The sequence below is a fragment of the Microcaecilia unicolor genome, chromosome 11, assembly GCF_901765095.1.
Source record: "Microcaecilia unicolor chromosome 11, aMicUni1.1, whole genome shotgun sequence".
In the NCBI taxonomy this organism is placed as follows: domain Eukaryota; kingdom Metazoa; phylum Chordata; class Amphibia; order Gymnophiona; family Siphonopidae; genus Microcaecilia; species Microcaecilia unicolor.
In genome coordinates this window covers 185,786,155-185,807,107 of record NC_044041.1, presented here as the reverse complement: position 1 = coordinate 185,807,107, position 20,953 = coordinate 185,786,155, and the positions used below count along the sequence as shown (strand labels likewise).

The window sequence follows — 20,953 nt, the reverse complement described above, 5'->3', positions numbered from 1 at the left end:
GGGGGGGGGGGGGCGGTCCGCCCCGGGTGCACGCCGCTGGGGGGTGCCACGGCGCGCGCCTGTCGGCTGCGAGTTCAAATCACTATGCTAAATTCTCTCGTTCGCTGCAGCTCCCTCCCTCTGCCCCGGAACAGGTTACTTCCTGTTCCGGGGCAGAGGGAGGGAGCTGCAGCGAACGAGAGAATTTAGCGTAGCGATTTGAACTTGCAGCCGACAGGCGCGCGCCGTGGCACCCCCCCTAGCGGCGTGCACCCGGGGGGGGGTGTCATTTCGCCGGGGGGGGGGGGCGCATCGGCAATCCGCCCCGGGTGTCGTCGAGGCTAGGAACGCCACTGATTGAAGGCATCAATGCTTTAAAGCCTTGTTCTTCAGCATTCATTTTTCAAAATAGTCTACGCAAAAGCTGTAAAGCTGCACTGGCTCCCCATTAAGAGAACGAGTAGCCTTTAAAATCTGCACACTAATTCACAGGATGATCTTCGGTGAAGTCCCAGAATATATGCTCGAATTAATTGACTTAACACCCAGAAACAGATTCAGTACCTCAAGATCATATCTGAACGTACACTACCCAGACTGTAGTGGCCTTAAGTACAAATCAATTTACGACACCCACTTTACATACATAGGCACTCAATTATGGAATGCTCTACCCAAACAAGTAAAATCTACTCAGAACCACCTAAATTTCCGAAAATTATTGAAATCAGTATTGTTTAAGAAGGCTTATTCCCAAGGTCTAACCTAACTTGAATTAACTATTACTATAAATTCAAGGACAATAATTACCTGTCATTATCACTTGCCTTTTCATGTTTAATTGTTATTTTATATCTTATTCTTCAATTTGTATAATTGTTTTTCTTGTACTGTAGCTTGCACTACAGACTTTGTAAGCCACTTTGAGCCTGCGATCAGTGGGAAAATGTGGGATATAAATGTAATAATAAATAAAAATAAATAAATAAAGTAAAACCAGCCAGCCTGACATGAAAACATCTTTCTTTAGAAATGAGAGGAAACGAGGCAAAACAGGGCAGTCCCTAGAGCACTGTGAAGGAGTTTTCAATATCTGTACCTGGAGAATTGGAGCACGGTTCACACCTACAGAAATGCAGTAAATTTCTTTACGGAACCAATAGCAGTACTGTCACACAGATTAGGATAGCGGCCTACCTTCAGATGCCAAATAGGAAACATCTTAAGGACTGCAGAGGCTAGGAGCTCATCTTGGTCTGTCAGAGTTCCTTTTGCCAGTAGGAAAAATAGATTTAAAGCCTTGTCCAGTTGACTACTACAAATCATTTCTATAGCGCTACCAGTCGTACGCAGCGCTTCACAATTGAACATGAAGAAGAGACAGTCCCTGCTCAAGAGAGCTTACAATCTAAATCAGGACAGACAGGACAAATAAGGGACAAGGGTAGGACCGACAGACACATAGGGATAAGGGGCTATTGAAGAGAAAGATAAGATAACGGTTACGAAAAAGTGAAAAAGTTAGGAGTCAAAAGCAGCATTAAACAGGTGGGCCTTAAGCCCGGATTTGAAGGCGGGCAGAGATGGAGCTTGACGTAGCGGCTCAGGAAATGTAGTACTCAGGACTAATACAGTTCTGGCTGATGATTTATGATCTAATTATAAAAAGTCTCACATGTGCCACGTGGGGTGGCTACCTCTTCAATTACCATGAATTTGTATCTACTGATGGGACACTAATATCCATGCTTTTTATTCATTGATGATTCTCTCTCTCTCTCTCTCTGGGTGTGGGGGGTGCAGATTCATATGCCTACAGGGCACGCCAGCGAAAATCAGAAAGAGGCAACCCGAGCTGAGAGTGAAGAGGGCAAGAAAGGAAAGAATGCGGAAGAACCTTCTGTCTCCAAGCGAGTGGAACCAGCGAGGATCAGGATCTTTGAAGGAGGGTAAGTAATTTTTCCCTATTTGTGGCTTCACATCATTGCATTTCATGCATAGTCATTGGGGAGAAAAAAAAATCATGCCATATGGCTTGGGTAAACAGCATTTTTCCTGATTTTAGAAAGTGCATTTTGTTTTAGGGTTTATGCACAAAAACGTTTGTTGATCTGTAGTTCCTAAAATTCAAATAATGCCGTATAACAACTGTTCAGCAAGCAATTTTTTATTTTTTTTATTTTAGCTCATGCCTTTTCATTGGTAGATCAAGGTGAGTTACATGTTGGCACAGAATAGGTATTTCCCTGTTTCCTGCTCCAACCCGCGTGTAATATCAGTACAAACATTACCTGCCTTCAGCTGATTGTATGTAAACATCTAACTCTGCTGCAGTGCTAAACTACTAACTGAAGACTTAAACAGAACTAAATGACCAGCCAAATCCTATTAACAAGAGACATTTATTTATATTCTGAACTGATGCACATTTTGGATCTGTTGTATGCATGTATTTGCCCAGTATCTGCCTGTGTAAGGAATCGATGCATAGTGTTTATTTGGGTTTAAAGTTTTCTAACAGCTAGCTAGTCCACAGTAAAAGATTTTAGGACCCTTTTTTATTCACATCTCTGTCAACATTGTGGTGGCTGTGCCATTTACAAGTTGCACCATTTGACACTAGAGCAGGGGTCTTCATTAATTATTAAGCTGGGGCCACTTTGGATTCTGATGAGCTAAAGGAGAGCCATCCGATATCTTCCCCTACAGGGCCACGATAATGTTAACTTACTCGGTATCAATGACATCCATCCCAACCTGCCAACCTTCAGGGGGGGGGGGGGGGGGATATCCTCAAGGTTGTGAGTACAGTGCAATGTAAGGGTCTGGGAACAAAGAAACCGGAGCGTGCACTTAACTGTTGTGACCCAAAGAAGCTTGACATCTGATAAACATATGCACAGTACTGTTTATTATACGTACAGTATACAGTCTCAGTTAACTGACGTTAGGCTTACTTGAAGTACAGTCATAGTTCTCTGTACACTCTTGTGTCTGTGAGTTCCATAGACTACATCTGCCAGACGATAAAAACTGACATCCAGAGGCCTCCAGATAGGCCCGCACGGTGTTGAGACTCTCCATCGCTCTTGCAAAAGTGATAGGAGGTTGTTGAATTTAGTCAGCATGTGCCTCGCTGTTCATTTCATCATCAGCCGTTGCTTGCGTGTAGGTGCATATCTCGACATCAGTGCTGTCGTCAGCTGTTTGTAGATTGTAATCAACAGCTACGTAGTGATGAAACTCCTCTTCAGTAACACCGGCTGGGATGTCAATAGCCTGTTCATCTGACGCGTTTGCAACAGCTGCATCTGTTTCGTCCCTCTCCACACCCCTAACAAAGCTTGCCCACTTGTAGCAGTTCACAATGGTTGCCTGTGTAACATGATTCCAGGCTTCTTTCTGCTTATGTAGGGAATCCAACAGTGATAGATTACGAGCCAGTTCAACAGCACGTTTATCCTTGCCAGTCTGGTCATCCATAACACTCATCAGAGGACGTAGCACAAGAGCCCGATAATGTTGTTTGAAATTGGCTATTATGCCCTGATCCATAGGTTGGATCAGAGAGGTAGTGTTTGGTGGCAGGAAGAGCACCTTGACGTTAGACAGCCTGACATCATCATAGTGTGCAGCATAATTATCACAAAGCAACAAAATCTGATGCTTTTGTGTCCGCATTCTAAGTAACTTCTTTAGCCACTGCTTCCAAATTTCCCCACTCATCCATTAATTTGCATTAGCCTCGTATGACACAGGAAGTCGCTTAACATTCTTGAAGCAACGGGGCTGTTTGCTCTTTCCATTGACGAGTGGTTCAATCTTCTCACTCCCATCCATATTGCAGCAAAGGAGGATCGTCAGTCGGTCCTTCAACATTTTGCTTCCTGTAGTTTTGGCTTGTTTGAATGCAAGTGTTCCATCAGGAATCGCTCGCCAGTAGAGACCGTTTTCATCAGCATTGAAAATGTCACGAGGTGCAAACTCGTTCAAGATGGTAGGAAGAACTGAAACGACCCAATTTTCAGCACCAAAGTCATCAGCATCTTGTTTTTCACCAAGCTGTTTCTTGAATTTTATGTTGTTCCTCTCCTTCCATCTTTCCAACCATCCAACTGTGGCTTTGAATTCAGTTAGTCCAAGACTTTCAGCTAGCTGATTAGCTTTCTCCATAAGCAGTGGACCACTGACAGGAAATTGTCTGCTCCTGATATGAGAAAACCACCGAAGAAGAGCATCTTCTACATCCTCAGCTTTTCCCGCCCGTTTACGTTTCCAGTTTGGATTTGTATTGTTTTGCCAGTCTTCCAGACGCTGGTCTTTCTGCTTCAAGATACGTGAAATTTGACTTGGATTGACACGGTATTCTTTAGCAATAGATGCTTGACCTTGTTTTCTAATTTTTAAGAACTTCTATTCATTCAGCCAGTGTTAAAGTCTTACAGTTGCGCGACGATGACAACTCCAATAAACACTCTAACAACATTCTTTCGCTGCTTCTGCCTGTGGCAGTTAACCAACGAGATTTCAAATTTACTGCCCCTTTGTCATGCGCGAGTCGGGTTCCATATTCCGTGCATGCGCTTATGCGGAGTCTTTTCTGCAGAGGAGCGGTCTTAAACCATGCATATAAGCGAATCTTGCACTTATCAGTGGTGCGCTAAATCGAAGTTTGTCCCTATAGAAATTGATGGCGCCAAAAACAGGACCGAAGTATGGCATGCAGTTAAACAGAGCATGCTCTTATCTGACGTGCACTTAAACGGAGTGCACTGTATATCAAAATGCATTCTCTTTTGACTTTTGAGAAATGCCTTGTCCTTCAAGCATGTGGGTCCTTCCCCATCCACTTTCCCCTTTCTGTCCTGCGCATGGGTAGAGAGGCAGAGTAGCAGAAACAAAAACAGAAAGATAATGGAGCCCCCCCCCCCCCCCCCCCCCAAAGACCTTGCATTGAAGAACACTGCACTAGGGCTTCAAGCACAGCATAAAGGAGGGGAAACTATCTCTGGCGACAGCCTCCATGAATCCCTGTACTAACTCCTGTGCGGGGTGGGGGGGGGGGGGTAAGTTGAAACCCTTAAGTTTAATTAGATGCTTCAAAAAAGAATTTTACCATACTGAATTTAAGGCTGAATTCCATTCTCAGCTCAACTTCCACATCTTGCTTGGAAAGGCCAAGTACACAACTTCTGACTCGTTTGGATGGTTCTTAGCAGACATACTAAAACAGGATTGACTTAAGTCTTTGTCAAAGACCTCTGTGGTATCTTGAGCTTTATTTTATTGTAATTTGGGTGCCATATTCCTTCTCCGTTGTCAAGCATCTATTGGCTATAGTTAGTAAAGGTACCCTTCAGTGATGTTATTGCAGTTATAACCTAAATTTGTTTGTTTGCTCTAGTCATAATGGTTTGAGGGATAAAAAAGATGAATTTCTAACAGTAAAAGTGGGAATCTAAAAAGAAGTAAAATATAATTTTCTGTAGTTTTCCTTCAGCTTTTGCTATAAAAAAAAAAGAGAGAGAGGAACAAAACCCCAGTTACATGAGAGACTGTGCTTTCTTCAGCCACCTTAAGAACTCTGTTAAGGCTTTTGACTCGTGATGTGAGAAGTTGAACATTCAACTTTTTCAGTGGCTTTAATCTCTAAAATTTAGTTGTATGATGTATTAGCAACATTATTGGTCCTAGGGAAATGTAGAAATCTCCAAAGGTTTCGATTCTTTTATCAAACACAATGAGATGCAATAGTGGCAGACATGACCAAACAGATCCCCTGAAGGGATCTACATAATCTCAAAGCCAGTGGCGTAGCCATGGGTGGGCACTCAAGCCCGCCCACTTGGAATTCAGGCCCACCAGCTGTGAAGTGGCTGGTGGGGATTTCCAAGCCCCTCCAATTTAAGACTCCCAGTATCTCTCCTTTCCTTCCCCACCCAGGTGATCAGAGATTTTGGGGGTTTTTTTTAACTCCCCCAACCCCCTAGGAACTTTTCAAATTCTTCAGTTATTCGCCAGCAGCAAGCAGTGACTCGTATCTGCTGCTCATGCTGGTCCCAAGCCTTCCCTCTGATTCAACTTCTTTTTGTGGGACCAGGAACTTGCGTCAGAAGGGGCCAGCCCAAGCAGTAGATATGAGTCACTGGTGAAGAAGTAAAGGACTTGATAGGTAACGGAAATTTGGGGAGTAGAGTTTGAGACCCCCAGATCACCTGGGGCGGGGGGAAGAGAGAGATGCCAGGCGGGGTTCTCTTGCCCACCCACTTTGGACTCAGGCCTGCCCAAAATGGGTGTCTGGCTACGCCCCTGTTCAAAACTCATGTATTAAATCTTTTTTTGTGGTTGTGTGGGGGAGGGGAGTTCTTTTTTGTTTGTCCAATACAAGGTGACCTGCAGAGTGAGATTCAAATGCAGTAAAATGGCTCTTTGACACCTCTCCTCTGTGTCCTGATTTCCCGGAGTCTGTCTGTCTCTCTTATATTAAAAATTTGTTTTTAAATCACAGTAATATTTCATTTTAACTTTCATTAATGTTTGACATCTTAATTCTAGCTGTGTACATCTTTTACAATTTCTTGTCTGTTGGAAGGGATGGTGACCTTTTGATAAGGAAACTAAGCCTTTTATAAGTGCCTTCTGTTGCTATTGGCAGTCATGTTAATTTCACCGTTCTATATAAATAAAGAATCCATTCTTCAAAGTCAGCAAAATCTATTTCCCCTTATTCTTGTGTGGCTTTGGTTTGTTGGTCCTAAGTTAAAAGTTCAACAGGGACGTCTCTTTTGAGGTCTATTAATATCGTTGTATTGAGTAATTAAATCTTATGAGTCGAGACTTGGCTGGTGATTGTGTTAGACTTGCAGGAGAGTTTGTACAGTAAAAGTCAAGATTGAGAGCGAGCCAGTTTTAGTTGTTTTGTGTGTGTGTGTGTGTGTGGGGGGGGGTTCATTAAAAAAAACAGTGTTGCCCCTAGTGCACTATGAGTCACTTTTCAAGGGCCTCACTTTTTTCCTATGAAATTCTGAGAGCTAAGGGGAAAAGAGAAAACGTAAGTACAGGAAAACAAAATCTGTGAGGGACAGGGGCAAATATAGTGATCAATCCAAATATCTTTTTGGGAGGTGAAAGTTAATTTTGGGTTGTTGTTTTTTTTTTTTTTTGGGGGGGGGGGGTGCGGGAGGGTCATATACCCTGAAATAATACAAGAGAGACGCCCTATGATTGAGAAACCCGTCCACCCTTAATGGTGCTTTTGTTAAGTACCTTGCTTGGGTGAGTTTATTTTTTTATTTTTATTTTTTTTGTTACATTTGTACCCCGCGCTTTCCCACTCAAGGCAGGCTCAATGCGGTGGGCAATGGAGGATTAAGTGACTTGCCCAGAGTCACAAGGAGCTGCCTGTGCCGGGAATCGAACTCAGTTCCTCAGTTCCCCAGGACCAAAGTCCACCACCCTAACCACTAGGCCACTCCTCCACTTATTATCTCTGAAGACATCTCTCTATATAAAATTGGAGTTATTAGTGTTAAGGGATCACCCAGAACTGTAATAGATCAGTCTTTCTACTATAGCAGCTCCAGTAGTATGCTTTGATATATAGATAATTAGAGTTTGCATACTTACCAATATAAGTGTTTGGGATATTTTGATTTAGCTGAAATAATCAGTAGCTGATGCAGATGGGGAATTGTTCAGAGGTGAGTCGCAAAGTAATTTTGGGTCTAGGTATTGAACCATCTAATAAGTATTAAGCTGGAAGTTGTACAGTGGAAGTGCATATTGAAAAAAAAGTTTTGATGCAGATTATTGTAATGTTTGCTCTCCTTCCCTCTGCCACCAGCCCCCCAACCCACCCCATTTCCAAATCCTTGTCCCTCTTTTTATACATCAAGACAGTTCTGCCTGATATACTTTAGTTTATTCACTTTTATATTCCGCATAAAAACTATATGGATAACAGGAAGCCATACACAATCCCACTGCTTATCTATTTTCCTGATGCTCTTCCAAGTTCTGCTTCATAACTAAACAGAAAGGCAGCTGTGAGAAGTCTTAAGGTTCTGGAGAAACAGTGATGAGGTGACACGGCAACAGAAACGTTTGAGACTGCTGGATGGATTCTTTGCCCTTTTTTCCCCACTTGACTATACAGGAAAATAAAGAGCAGAGAGACAACTTTTTATTTTGTAGTCGTGTAGCATGCAAAGGCCCCTGAATCAGACAGATTTATATCAAATAGGGTGAAAACGTTTTGCTTTCAGAAGTCTTTGACAAGGTTCTATGAAACCGATGAAATAGACTAAGGGAGAATGTCCCATTTTTGCCCAAAACACTATGGCACATTAGTTTTTAACAAATTCGGCAAAGGGTATTTTCTGCCGCTTGTCACGCATTGTTGCAGGTTCCAGAGATTCCAGGTGCGCATCTGTCCCTCTTTCACCTGCTTCTGTCCTCCTACACTGTGATTCCAAACTTAATAGTTACTTAAAAGAAGGCTGCTTGTAATAATCTAGAGGTTTTGTCCTGCTCAGGTAACCAGAATTAAGCATAGTTTGTGCCTAGTGTTATGGGAGTGAATCCATAGCCTTTATCCTCTCTCTTGTATGTTCTGTCCAAGCTATGGCAAAATGTATTGTAAACTTCCTAGTTCAGTGCTCTGTGAAATTCGTTAGCTTCTATATCAGTTTTTGATCAAACTGCTGCAGATATTTTCACGTGGAGAAGTAGCCTAGTGGTTAGTGCAGTGGAACATGGAATGTTGCCACTATTTGAGATTCTACATGGAATGTTGCTACTATTAGAGATTCTACATGGAATGTTGCTAGTGGAGGAGTAGCCTAGTGGTTAGTGCAGTGGACTTTGATCCTGGGGTACTGGGTTCAATTCCTACTGCAGCTCCTTGTGACTCTGGGCAAGTCACTTAACCCCCCCCCCCCCCATTGCCCATTGTAAACTGCTTTGAATGTAGTCCCATTTCCCCCTTCCCTATGGTACACATACTGGGGGGAAAAGACAGGGGTCCCTTTCCTACCACGGAGTTTGAGAGTGGATTGCCTGCTGCAATTTTTGTTAGATTTATAGTAGACCTCGTTTCCTCTGTGCACACACACTAAAAGTATGGGTGCACAAAAGAGACTAGGTAGTTCCACTGACCAGAGCAACTGACACCAAAGGTGGACAAAGGAGAAGGCATCTGGCATAGCTAGTAGAGATAAGCCGATCAGAGGGGAACAGCAACACTAAGTGAAGCCAAAAGAAAAAGTGAAGCGGGCCTCAGCTGGAACGAGGGAGCGGAACGCCATTTGGAGGAAGCAAAAGTTTATTGAAGGACCCGACACAGGCCCGTGTTTCAGCGTATTGCCTGTGTTAAGGGGTCGGATGTAGTTCTCAAAGCATAATGCTTCCTATGGTGATTCTGCAGTGGAAATGTTACGTGATAACAGCAAAATTATACATGTAGCGCGCGCTTCCATAGTGGTATCAAACTAAAATAAAACGCCATGGAAGAGAGCGTCACATGTATCATTTCACTATTACCAGTTCCACTGTGGAACTACATCTGATCCCTGATGCAGGTAATTCGTCAAAACACGGAACATGTCAGGTCCTTCAGTAAACTTTTGCTTCCTCCAGTGGATTCCGTATCTTTGTTCCATCTGAGTCCAATTTTATTTTTGTTTTCCTTTTGGCTCACAGCTAGTAAAGATAGGGAGCCAGTGGGCTAAGTTGGCACTGTAGAAACCCACTTCTGTGGAAGTGGTTACCAGGGCAGCCAAAAAAGGCAGTCCTATCTAGCTGAATTAACTGTGATTCTTTTTAATGAGTAGAAGTTACGGGAGACTTATATCTATGTAGGCCACCATATTCCTTGAACAAGTGAAGCTCAAACGTTTTGATTGAGGGGGGGCCTTTTCCCATCTGTGTTGGGGCTTAGCGGCCCCTATGTTTTGACAGATCTGAACTGGGAAGAACCAGATTAATTTATGCCATTGTCAGACCTGCCAAGTCTCCCGCATTCAGCGGCAGACTCCCGCTTTGGCTGGCCATCTCCTGCCAAAGCGGTGAAGTCGCCCGCTGAGATTTCATCGGCCGCCGCCGCTGCTTCTCCCAAAGCAGCAGCGGCGGAAACACAAAACAAAATAAAACAAACGCGCAGAGCTACAGCACTGCTGTCAATTCTGCAGGTCCTCTGCCCCCGGAACTCAAAGTTGATGTCAGCAGGGGCAGAGGACCAGCAGAACCGACAGCGTATGCCTGAAGGCTGCATCATGGTGGAGGGATCGGATGAAAAGTTGAAGCCATTGATTGGTCTCTGAAAGTAATTAAATTGTAACCTCTGAGCTGCTGCATCCACGGTTGTCATTTTTTATATTGTTGGTAGCATTTTTTATTATTTATCTCACTTATATTTTAAAAAATTGCTGGCTTGTGCAGTATACAGATGTACTCAGAGTAAGTATAATAAGGGAATAACGTTTCATAGGTAGAGTAGTAATTTGTTAAAAAGTGTAATCAGTGTTTCATTTGGAGGAGCTGGTTATAGGGACACCCTAGCACTGTTATATTGGTGAAGAAAGTTTTTTTTTCTCAAGGTAAACGGCCTCTATGAGAATCAGATCTTCAGCATTCAGAGTTTCTATTTATTTACTTATATAATTTATATCCCATAATTAAACATGAATTGGGTTGAAACCTGGAAGCGCTTAAAATGTTTTTTTTTTCCTATGCCTACATCAAAAGAAATTCAAGATGACACAAGGTAGAGTGGGTGGAGCCAAGACAGAATGGGCGTGGCTAGGCGTGTACTAAAATCTCCCTCTCAAAAATCGGGACCCCTTGGCAGCTCTGCATTGTGCTTATTACCTAGAGAAATATTCCATTCAAATAGAAAGCATGCATCATTACTCTCAGCAGAGTATCTGATAACTGAATCTGATGCATGGATGGTGGTTATAGACAATTTAAATGATGGCCTAAAACAATTGCTAATGATTTTGTTTGGTGGTGTGAGGATTAATCTGAGTAAGAGAAATGAGATGTCGTCACACAGTACTGAATTGGCTTGCTGTGGTTTGTGAATATTTAAAAATAAATAAAGTATGAAAGCAACCCTTCAGAATCCAACTTAGACACACCACCGAGCAGAAGAGTGAATGAAAATCCACCTGTTGACACAGAAATATGCAAAACAGGAGGAAAAAACAAATGGAAAGTGCACAAATAGAGTGTTACTCCAGGAATGGTATGTGCATCAAGCCTGAACACATCTAAGGATGAGAGATTGATAATTGCAGTCCAGGACAGTGGATTACAGATGAGATGGTTTACGGAAAGCACAAGGGAAAAAGCTGGAAACAGTTACTCATCTCGTAGCTGGCTGCAAATTGCCGATGGCAGAAAGGCACAGCAAAGTGGTGACTGTCATTCATTGGAAACTTTGTAAACATTACAACATCACTGTGCCAGAAAAACATTGGGGATCATGGCCCTAAGAGAATTGTGGAAGACGACGAGGTCGTGAAAACCTGAGATCCGCATCCCAACTGATAAAAAGCTGGATGCAAGGAAGCTGAACGTAGTGGTAAAAGAGAAAAACACCTGAACGGCATTGATCATAGAGCTGTCTGACCCAAGTGATTAACTCTGTAAATCGTGTGGAGAGCGAGAGAAGATGCCCAAGTACCAAAAATGCAATCCAAAACCAACAAGATGTCATTGTAAGATACAGAAATATATCACATTGAACAGCCTTGATTTTAAAAAGACTTTCCAAGCACACCTGGATAAGTTGCCTGTACGTATTACATCTTATGAACGACAGAGGGAAACTCTCTTTGGCACAATGCAAATACTTTGACGAGCATTAGCAGTAAATGTGAGAGACTGAGAGTATACTCCACATACCCTGGCTTAGTTGTGAGGTTCACTACTGTCATGATATTCGTAAAACTAACCCATTTGGAGACATTGCCTCAGAAAGAACTATATAGAGATGTCCACTTCTCAGGGACACCTTAACCTCTACACCCTATTTCTTTCCACTTCTCACTCACTATCTCCTGCTTTGCCAACTTCGTAGTGTTTGTCATCCATCCCCATCCTCCATTTCCCCATTACTCTTTTCCCCATCCATCTTTCCTTGTCCTTCGCCTTCCCACTTGTAGATGTCTGCTAGATCAGTGTTTCATGACCTTTTCAACCCAAGACACACCTGTATTTTCAAAAATGTTGTTCCGGAAACAACACAAAGGAAGCTTCAGAAGTGGAGAAACTTGATCCGCTACGAGAAGAAATGCAGAGGCAAGGGACTAGCATGATCAACAGGACACTTCCAAACAAATCCAAGGAGACAAAAGATGGTAAAATACTCTTTAATAGTCTTATCCACTATTAAAGAATATCTTACCATCTTTCATCTCCTTGGATTTGTTTGGAAATGTCCTATTGATCACGTTACTCCTTGCCTCTGCAAAAATGTTATTCACTGCATTTTCCATGGCTAGAATTAGCTACTTCCCCCCCCCCCCCACTAAAAGTACTTTTGTTTTTGCAGATCAATAGTCATAGGAGACAGTCTGAAGCCATCCAGCTCCAGAAAGGCACGGAGTTAGCAGCTCTTAAGATGAAGACATTTCAGCGTTTTCTGATATATCACAACATGTAACCTTTTCTGATGGGTTTTTTTTTTTTTAGATTTACTTTCAAATTCTGGATGGTTACAGCTGTGGTAATTTTCTGTGGCCCAAGGGGGATAGATCAGAGATGGCTTCTACGTTTGAATCCTCTACATAACAAATTACTTTGTGTCTTCCATTAATGCTGTCAAACAAAGGCATCAAAATGTCTTAACTGTCTACAACATAGAGTTGAGAAATCAATGACAAACGCAGTGATGAATGCATTCTCCTTGGACTTTTCCTTTGATGGATCAGGCAATGGTTGATGACTGTTTGAGGTTATTTGGAAATAATCCAGTTGTTCCTCCTTATGAGGGTGCACACCCATTCCAGGATGCCACAGTTATTTCAACCTTACATTTCTAGCCTGATTTCATGTGGTTTTCGTATTATTTTTATATTATGCTGACAGTGTACCAAGTGTAGTACAAGGTAAACATTCACTGGTCATGGGATATAGTGAATGGTGCATTCAAGCCTTAGAAATTACACTATGAGCCCCAGTTTACATAAAACTTAAAGATCGGAATTCAGACATGCTCAGTTCTGGTATTGTAGAAAAGGATCTGTTGCACATATGGGAACACTGATGATGGTGTGAATGTACACATTGGTTTGCTCTCTTGCTTTGTGTTACTTGGTTGCATTTATAGTGACCTTTTACTGACAGGTTTAGACGGTTTCCGTGAATTTACCCCTCTCTCCTCTAGTTCTGAGGGTGGATGAAGGGGCACTGAAGGCTCCCAAAATCTCTTAACATTTATTATTTATATTTAGTGATTGTATAGTTGTTTTCCACATTGAATCTCTCCAAAATTCATTGGGTTACTTTCTTTTTTTTTTTTTTTTCTAAAACACCTGCAAGAGTGCATGTATATTTGTGGACACAGGTCCAAAAAAAAAAAAAAAAAAGAGGAAGAGCCTCCACTGAAAATCAAAAGAAAACAGCAAAAGTAGAGGCTGACAAATGTACAAACCAATAGGGAGATAATATAAAAAACAATTTATTCAGAATAGTCATATGAAGGACCCGACACGGTCCGTGTTTCGGCGCCAAGCGCCTGCCTCAGGGGTTACAAACAACTTTCTCTGAAAAGTAGCTGATTGGCTTGAATAAATTCTTAATGTATACCCGTGGTTGTAAAACAGGTTAATCCACGGAGAGAACAAGAAACCAGCAAACCGATCAGCAAACACCACCTTGTGACAGGAGAGTTGTTTGTAACCCCTGAGGCAGGCGCTTTGGCGCCGAAACACGGACCGTGTCGGGTCCTTGATATGAATATTCTGAATAAACTGTTTTTGATATTATCTCCCTATTGGTTTGTACATTTGTCAGCCTCTACTTTTGCTGTTTTATTTGTGGACACGTACCTCAGCGGCAGCCAAACAATAAACAGTTCAACAATGCAGACCTGGCAGTTTCCATGTAGAGGTAGTGGACAGGGCCGCCGAGAGCCGGAGCCGAGCCCGGGACAAGGCCGCCCCCGGGCCCTGCCCACCCGAGGCTGCCGCCCACCCGAGATCGCCGGGCCCCCCCCACCGCCCACCCACCCGAGGTCGCCGGGCCCCCCTCCACCCGCTATCGGGCCGAGCCCTTGGAACTAACCTTAAGCCTCTTTTTACTTCGCAGCAAGCAGCGGCAGGGCAGACCTCTCCTCCTTCCTTCCGTGCCCCGCCCTCGCGGACGGTACGTCAGGCAAGGGCGGGACATGGAAAGAAGGAGTGGCCTGACCTGGTGCTGCTTGCTGCGAAGTGAAAAGAGGCTTAAGGTTAGTTCCGGGAGTGACAGAGGGCGGGCCAGGCGGCGCCTGGAGGCCCGGGCTCCAGGACTTTTGTCCCCCCCCCCCCCCCCCCCCCCCCCCCTCTCGGCGGCCCTGGTAGTGGATGACATTTTGGATCACAAATCAGTTTATTCATCTGTTAGCTCTAGTGTTGTCAGAGTTAGTTCTTTAAATATTTCAACCTCCAAAAGCTCCCAGTGCTTTAGTTCTTATTCAGAAATAAGTAAGACATAACTTTTTATGAGAAATGTTCTGGATAAGGTGTTATTGTTTGTGATCTGAAGTTCATGGGGGCTTAAAGGAGAATTCTTTATAGTATAACTTTATAAAGTTTATTCCTGTAGATGATTTGTCTACACATGGGTGGAGCATGGAAGGGTAAATGTGAGAAGAAATCCGCTGAAACACGGAGAACTCAAACGTCCCACGAAAAAACAAGTGGGTAAAAAAAGTGGGAGAGCGACCAAGGATACCAGAAACTGGAAGATGTTCGTTAATAAACAACTTTATTAATGATTTGAAGACTCGACACAATGTCATGTTTCGGCCGTCAGGCCTGCATCAGGAGTCCTACCTACTGGATTGTCAGTGCACTCATAAAAGTCTTCTTTGCCTTCAGCAAGTTCAGAAAGTGAAAAAGGAGTTGGTTGAGGTCAAGGGGCTCTCTCACCCTCCGGTCATAAAGCAGCTCAAATGGAGAGAATCCTGTAGACTCCTGAGGTACTTCTCTGTGTGCAAACAGTAGGTAGGACTCCTGATGCAGGCCTGACGGCCGAAACACGACGTTGTGTCGAGTCTTCAAATCATTAATAAAGTTGTTTATTAACGAACATCTTCCAGTTTCTGGTATCCTTGGTCGCTCTCCCACTTTTTTTACCCACTGGAGCATGGAAGGTGCATGGGCGTGTTTCCCAACTTTCATGCGTAGCTTATGGAATACTATCCTAGAGGACAGAATCAGGAAAGACAGGAGATGTGATAGGCATTAAATTGCTCACAGGTCATTCAAAAGAAGCAAATCTTTTTCTCAGGATTGGATGCTCTGAAAACGCAAGGTCATGGTATGTAGCTCCAGGGGAAGTGGGTGGGGAGAAGTAGGGCAGATAAACTTGGAAGCAACATCAGAAGATACTTCTTCATAGAAAAAGGGGTGATGGGTGCATGCACAGCCTCCTGGTGGAAACAAAAGAAAAAAAAAATAACAGAATCCAGGAAACATTAGTATAAGTAGTGATGTACACTTGCTTTGAAATAGAATAAAAAATGCAATGAAATGGTCTTGTTTCATTTCAAAAGTCAACAAAAGGGTGCAAAAGGGTGGGTTTGTGTGATTTGCCGAGACGAGCATGTTAAACCTTTGGCTAAATGTGGCCATGTTCCCCTGAATTCTATTACCACATGCGTAAATTTGAGTAATGCCCCCACTCCTTCCATGGCCATGCCACCTTTTCAGCTACGCACGTTAGAATTTGCACGTGCCTCTTTCTAGACTATGCCTAATAAAAAAAAGCGCACATTAATTCCAGTTATTGCCAATTAATTAAGGTACACGTGTCAATTGGGAATGTGTCCAATTTAACGCATGCAACTCGCCGCACCTTATATAGAATCCGGAAGTTAATATGCGGTTAAGTCGCTGAAACAGGCTATTGCATGACCGCATTAAGAGGTTTTGCAGTAGTTTGCTTTGTTTCCGCATGCTAAACTGCGCATTACTGAATCTTCCGATTGGGGCGTCACATGGGCGGAGAGCGGGTATAAAAGCATTAGCCAGCCAGTGTATTACACATACCGTGTGCTAATGCAGAGTTAAAGCAGGATCACTTACCACCTTCTAAATTGATGGCGATAAATGCTTCCAGATACTTCATGATCTGAATGTTTACACATGACCTGCAATAAAAAGTAGTGAATGCCCCTTCTTGCTGCAGCATTAGTTTTGGGCTAACCATGCGTTAAAATCCCTCATTATAGCATGTTAAACCTAAAACTTAGCACGTAAGAGCACCAATGTGTGCCTAATGGTCCTTATCTGCCAACGTATCTTCTGTTTCTGTTTAAATATATTTTATGATTGTTATTCCTAGACTTGATAGACCACCTATAATCTTGAAAGACCATAAAGCTACTTATAAAATGTAAACAATAGTATTATATCATATGTAGTGGTAAACAGTTTTCTAGTTGGAAACTAGTTTCCAAGAAATTTAAATTCCGTTTTCCATTTAAGAATCAGCTGAAGACTTATCTTTTCACCCAGGCCTTTTATGGTCACTGAGAGTGTTTTGATGTATGCGGGTGGGGGCATTTCAGTATCTGCCTAACGTTTTGTTTTGTGCTCTATTTTGTGTGTGTGTTATTGTACTTCACCTAGGTACTAGGCAGGTTAGAAATGTTTTAAATAAATGTTAAATGAAAGCAGTAGTGTATGTGATGGTAGTGGAAGAACCAGGCAAGTCAAGCTAAGACGTTTCTGGTGGAACGAGAAGGGCAGGGATTTGGGGGTTTAGCTCTCACCTTTTTTTTCTGATTGAAGCTCAATGCATTGACCTGCTGGTTTACTGGAGTTGTCCCCACCCCAACCACTACTCTAAACTTTTTTGGGACTCCCATTTCACCTGTAGATTCCTTCTGTTATCTAGGAATTATTCTTGATTCGCAACGCACATTTACTCCACAGATAGCTAACCTATGGCTTTTTTGTCCTCCGGCAGCTGCGTGCAGTGCGACAATATTTTGACCACAACACATTTCATTCACTATTAATCACCAGGTTAGATTACTGCAATATCACATATTTAGGTTGTTCCTGAGCTAATTTTGAAACAATCCATTCATAATACAGCTTTTAGACTACTTTGCCATACTTAGACATTTGATCGTGTTTCCCCACTACCTCAAAATCATCATTGGCTCCCTATTGAGCAGTAAATAATTTTTAAATTATTGATGCTTCCTTTCAAGGGACCATAGGACTAGACTCCCACATTTATTCCGTACTCTACTACCTGTCTTCATCGTTCCATAAATAATCATTGTCTGGTTCTTCCTGGCCCCAAATTTGCTCAGCTTGAAGCTACCAGACATCACGCTTTTTGCTTCACAGCCTCTTTCTTTTTGAACTCCCTCCCCCTAAATGCCCATGCTGAATTATCATTTAAAAACTTCAGATCTGTTATAAAAACATGGCTTTTTCAGCAAGCTTTTAATTCTACCTAAGATTACACATCAGATCACTACGGTTAAATCTGTTGCTTTTCCAATACCTTTCTCCCATCTTCCCTACCTGTCTCTCTTCTCCCTCTCCTCCTTCCCCCCCGCCCCCTGCATTTCCCCCACCACCTATTTTCTCAGATGTTCTCTGAGATGTATGTAAGATGCAGTTAATACGTAGTAACAGGCTACTGCATAAATATGTTATGGGGTTGTGCGGTAGTTTGTCCAGATAATCCGCCACAAGCGGAGAACTCGAACGCCCCACGAGAGAATACAGGTATGGAAGAAAGTGGGATGTTTGACCACGGAAAACCAAAGACTGGAGGGATTGATTCTTAAAGCAGTTGCTTCTTGATGAAAAAAGACTCGACACAAACGTTGTGTTTCGGCCGTTGATCACCATACCACGTGCTTCTAAACGTTCGCATCAACTGTTCTCCGTTGACTGAGGTTCCTGATGCAGGCCTAACGGCCGAAACACAACGATTGTGTCGAGTCTTTTTTCATTAATAAACAATTGTTTTAAGAATCAATCCCTCCAGTCTTTGGTTTTCCATGGTCAAACATCCAACTTTCTTCCATAGTTCTGCGGTAGTTTGCCTGTTACTGTGCTTTAAACTTCACAATATTTATTTCTCTGAGGGGGTTTGGCATGAGTAGAGAGTGGGCGTGGAAGCTTTAGCCAGCTAGGAGGCGGTATGTGGTCCCGTGTTAATGTCCTTCAGGTACAGCATGCTAATTATTGCATTAACACACACAGTGCAGTTATAAATAAAAATAATTTTAAATGCTGTGTTTAAATATGGGCTTAGCGCACAGTAAAATCCTGTTTTACAATGCATTAAGCCCAGATTTTAGTATGTTAGCAGAACGGCCCCCAAGTTTGCACCTGAGGCAGTTGGGGTGGGGGTTAAATATTTTGCTTAGGAACACAAGGAGCAGCAGTGGGATTTGAACCGGGCCTCTGTGGTTCTCAGCCTGCTGCTCTAGCCATTAGACTTCCACTCAACCAGAAGTGGACCAGTCTGGAATGATCTCCAAGTACAAAAACCTTGGTACTACTTTGACTAATGCTATTAAATTTGCTTATATACATTAAATATTCCGAAAAAAAGTACCTTTATCTGTTATGCAACATTAGGAACTTAGTTTAAGGTCTGTGTGTACTGCTTACGGCTTATCACAATTGTGTTATCGAGGAGATTTGAGAAAGCACAGACTTTGTAGGAGAATGGCTTTCTCGTTATGCCAGCATTCAGTTTCATTCTTAAAGCCTTGCCTCTTTTTTCACTGTTCCATATTAATCTCTGCCAGAGATGTAAGGAGCTTGGCCACAGGATTATTATTTGTGCACTAGGAGGTGGAAAATTGCTGAGATCAGCATGCACATAAGAAAGGAAAGGTGACGGTGCCTCTGCTTATCGTAAATGATGTAGTACAATGAAACTCCCTTGCCAGAAATATGAACCTGCTTTCTTACATTGATTTGTTTCTCTTATGCAAATCATATGAAAAATACTTAGTTGCTGGAAGGTAAAGCTGAGCTTGCATTAATGCGAGTACCCACAGATACACTAGAGGATTTCAATGATACGCTCTCCAAGCTTCTTGTCTTAAGAAAGATTGTATTTTAATGTCTCTTTTCTTTCAATTTTTTTCTACTTTCTAAGGTCAATACAGCCGGTATTGGAGACAGATTTTGTATCTTGAATAGTTCTAAACAAGGACATAGCAGCAGAATATATTAATATTTAGAGACGTGTATTTATTTTTATTACACTTGATATACTGTTGAGGCCTGCACATAGGCATTTAAGCGGTTTACAGAATTAAAATGGCCTGCAGTTAAGCATACAAGCGGTATACATAGAGCGGTGAGAAAAGAGTAAAACAGAGAGATTATGCAGTGGGTGGGGGGGAGATTCAGAGAAGAGGTTAAGTTTTGAGTGATTTCTTGAAGGCAGCGACTATCGGTTGGTTCCTGACATAGAGAAGGGAGTTCATTCCGTGGTTAGGGGCCAAGATAATTAAAGGCAGAGTGCTGAGAGAGGGAGGGATGGTTAGGAGGTCCGGTAGACTGAAGATTTAATGAACTTAAAGGTTATACATCTACAGATCATGGCAGCTCGTGTCGCACATGAAAGAATTGAAATAAGGCTCTTACCCTGGCATGAATTTAATCTATACATTGACTATGATTAGTTATCTAGAAATGTAAGCACACCAAAACTTACTACACCTTATATCTATGCAAGTTATGCTTTCATTTTAATTTCTAAAGCCCACTTTTTATTTTCCTTTACTTGTGGACGACATTCTCTGATGCAGTGATTATTGTATATAAATAAGCATGCTTCAAAACTTGAAGATATTGGACCAGCCTGGTGAGTCATGCAGAAGGGTCCCAGTCCATTTCCAAAGTCAGATTTCTCATTAGCTGGGTCAGCTGAAGGATGATGTGGTGGTAACTTTCCCAGACCCTGGGGCGTAAGATGGGAAAAAGAGAATTAGGCTCATTACTTAAGGGTGACATCTAGTGACTGATTCAGAGCCCATGATCTCAGAGTTCTGGAAGGAATTCTGGTGCGTAGCCCCTCATCTAGGACCTTCACTGTAGTGACTGAAGTAGGAATGCATTTATTTATTTATTTATTTATTTATTTATTTTGTGGGGGGAATGAATAGAAATCAAACAAAATAAAACATGGAAAAGAAAATAAGATGATACCTTTTTTATTGGACATAACTTAATACATTTCTTGATTAGCTTTCGAAGGTTGCCCTTCTTCCTCAGATCGGAAATAAGCAAATGTGCTAGCTGACAGTGTATATAAGTGAAAACATTCAAGCATTACTAAGACAGTAAAATAGATACCATTGGAGATTCTACATGGAATGTTGCTACTATTGGAGATTCTACATGGAATGTTGCTATTCCACTAGCAACATTCCATGTAGAAAGCTGCGCAGGCTTCTGTTTCTGTGAGTCTGACGTCCTGCACGTACGTGCAGGACGTCAGACTCACAGAAGCAGAAGCCTGCGCGGCCACATTGGTGATCTACAAGGGCCGACTTCTACATGGAATGTTGCTAGTGGAATAGCAACATTCCATGTAGAATCTATAGAAATCAAACAAAATAAAACATGGAAAAGAAAATAAGATGATACCTTTTTTATTGGACATAACTTAATACATTTCTTGATTAGCTTTCGAAGGTTGCCCTTCTTCCTCAGATCGGAAATAAGCAAATGTGCTAGCTGACAGTGTATATAAGTGAAAACATTCAAGCATT

At 42.3% G+C, this 20,953-nt stretch overlaps 1 protein-coding gene across 1 annotated transcript in view; it reads left to right on the top strand.

The window, feature by feature from the left end:
- LOC115480909 (transcription factor HIVEP3-like) overlaps nucleotides 1-20,953 on the top strand; it is a 95,086-nt gene that overhangs the window by 22,232 nt on the left and 51,901 nt on the right. The window contains 1 exon segment of the mRNA XM_030219899.1: nucleotides 1,783-1,928. Within this exon segment, the coding sequence (XP_030075759.1) occupies nucleotides 1,783-1,928 (146 nt within the window).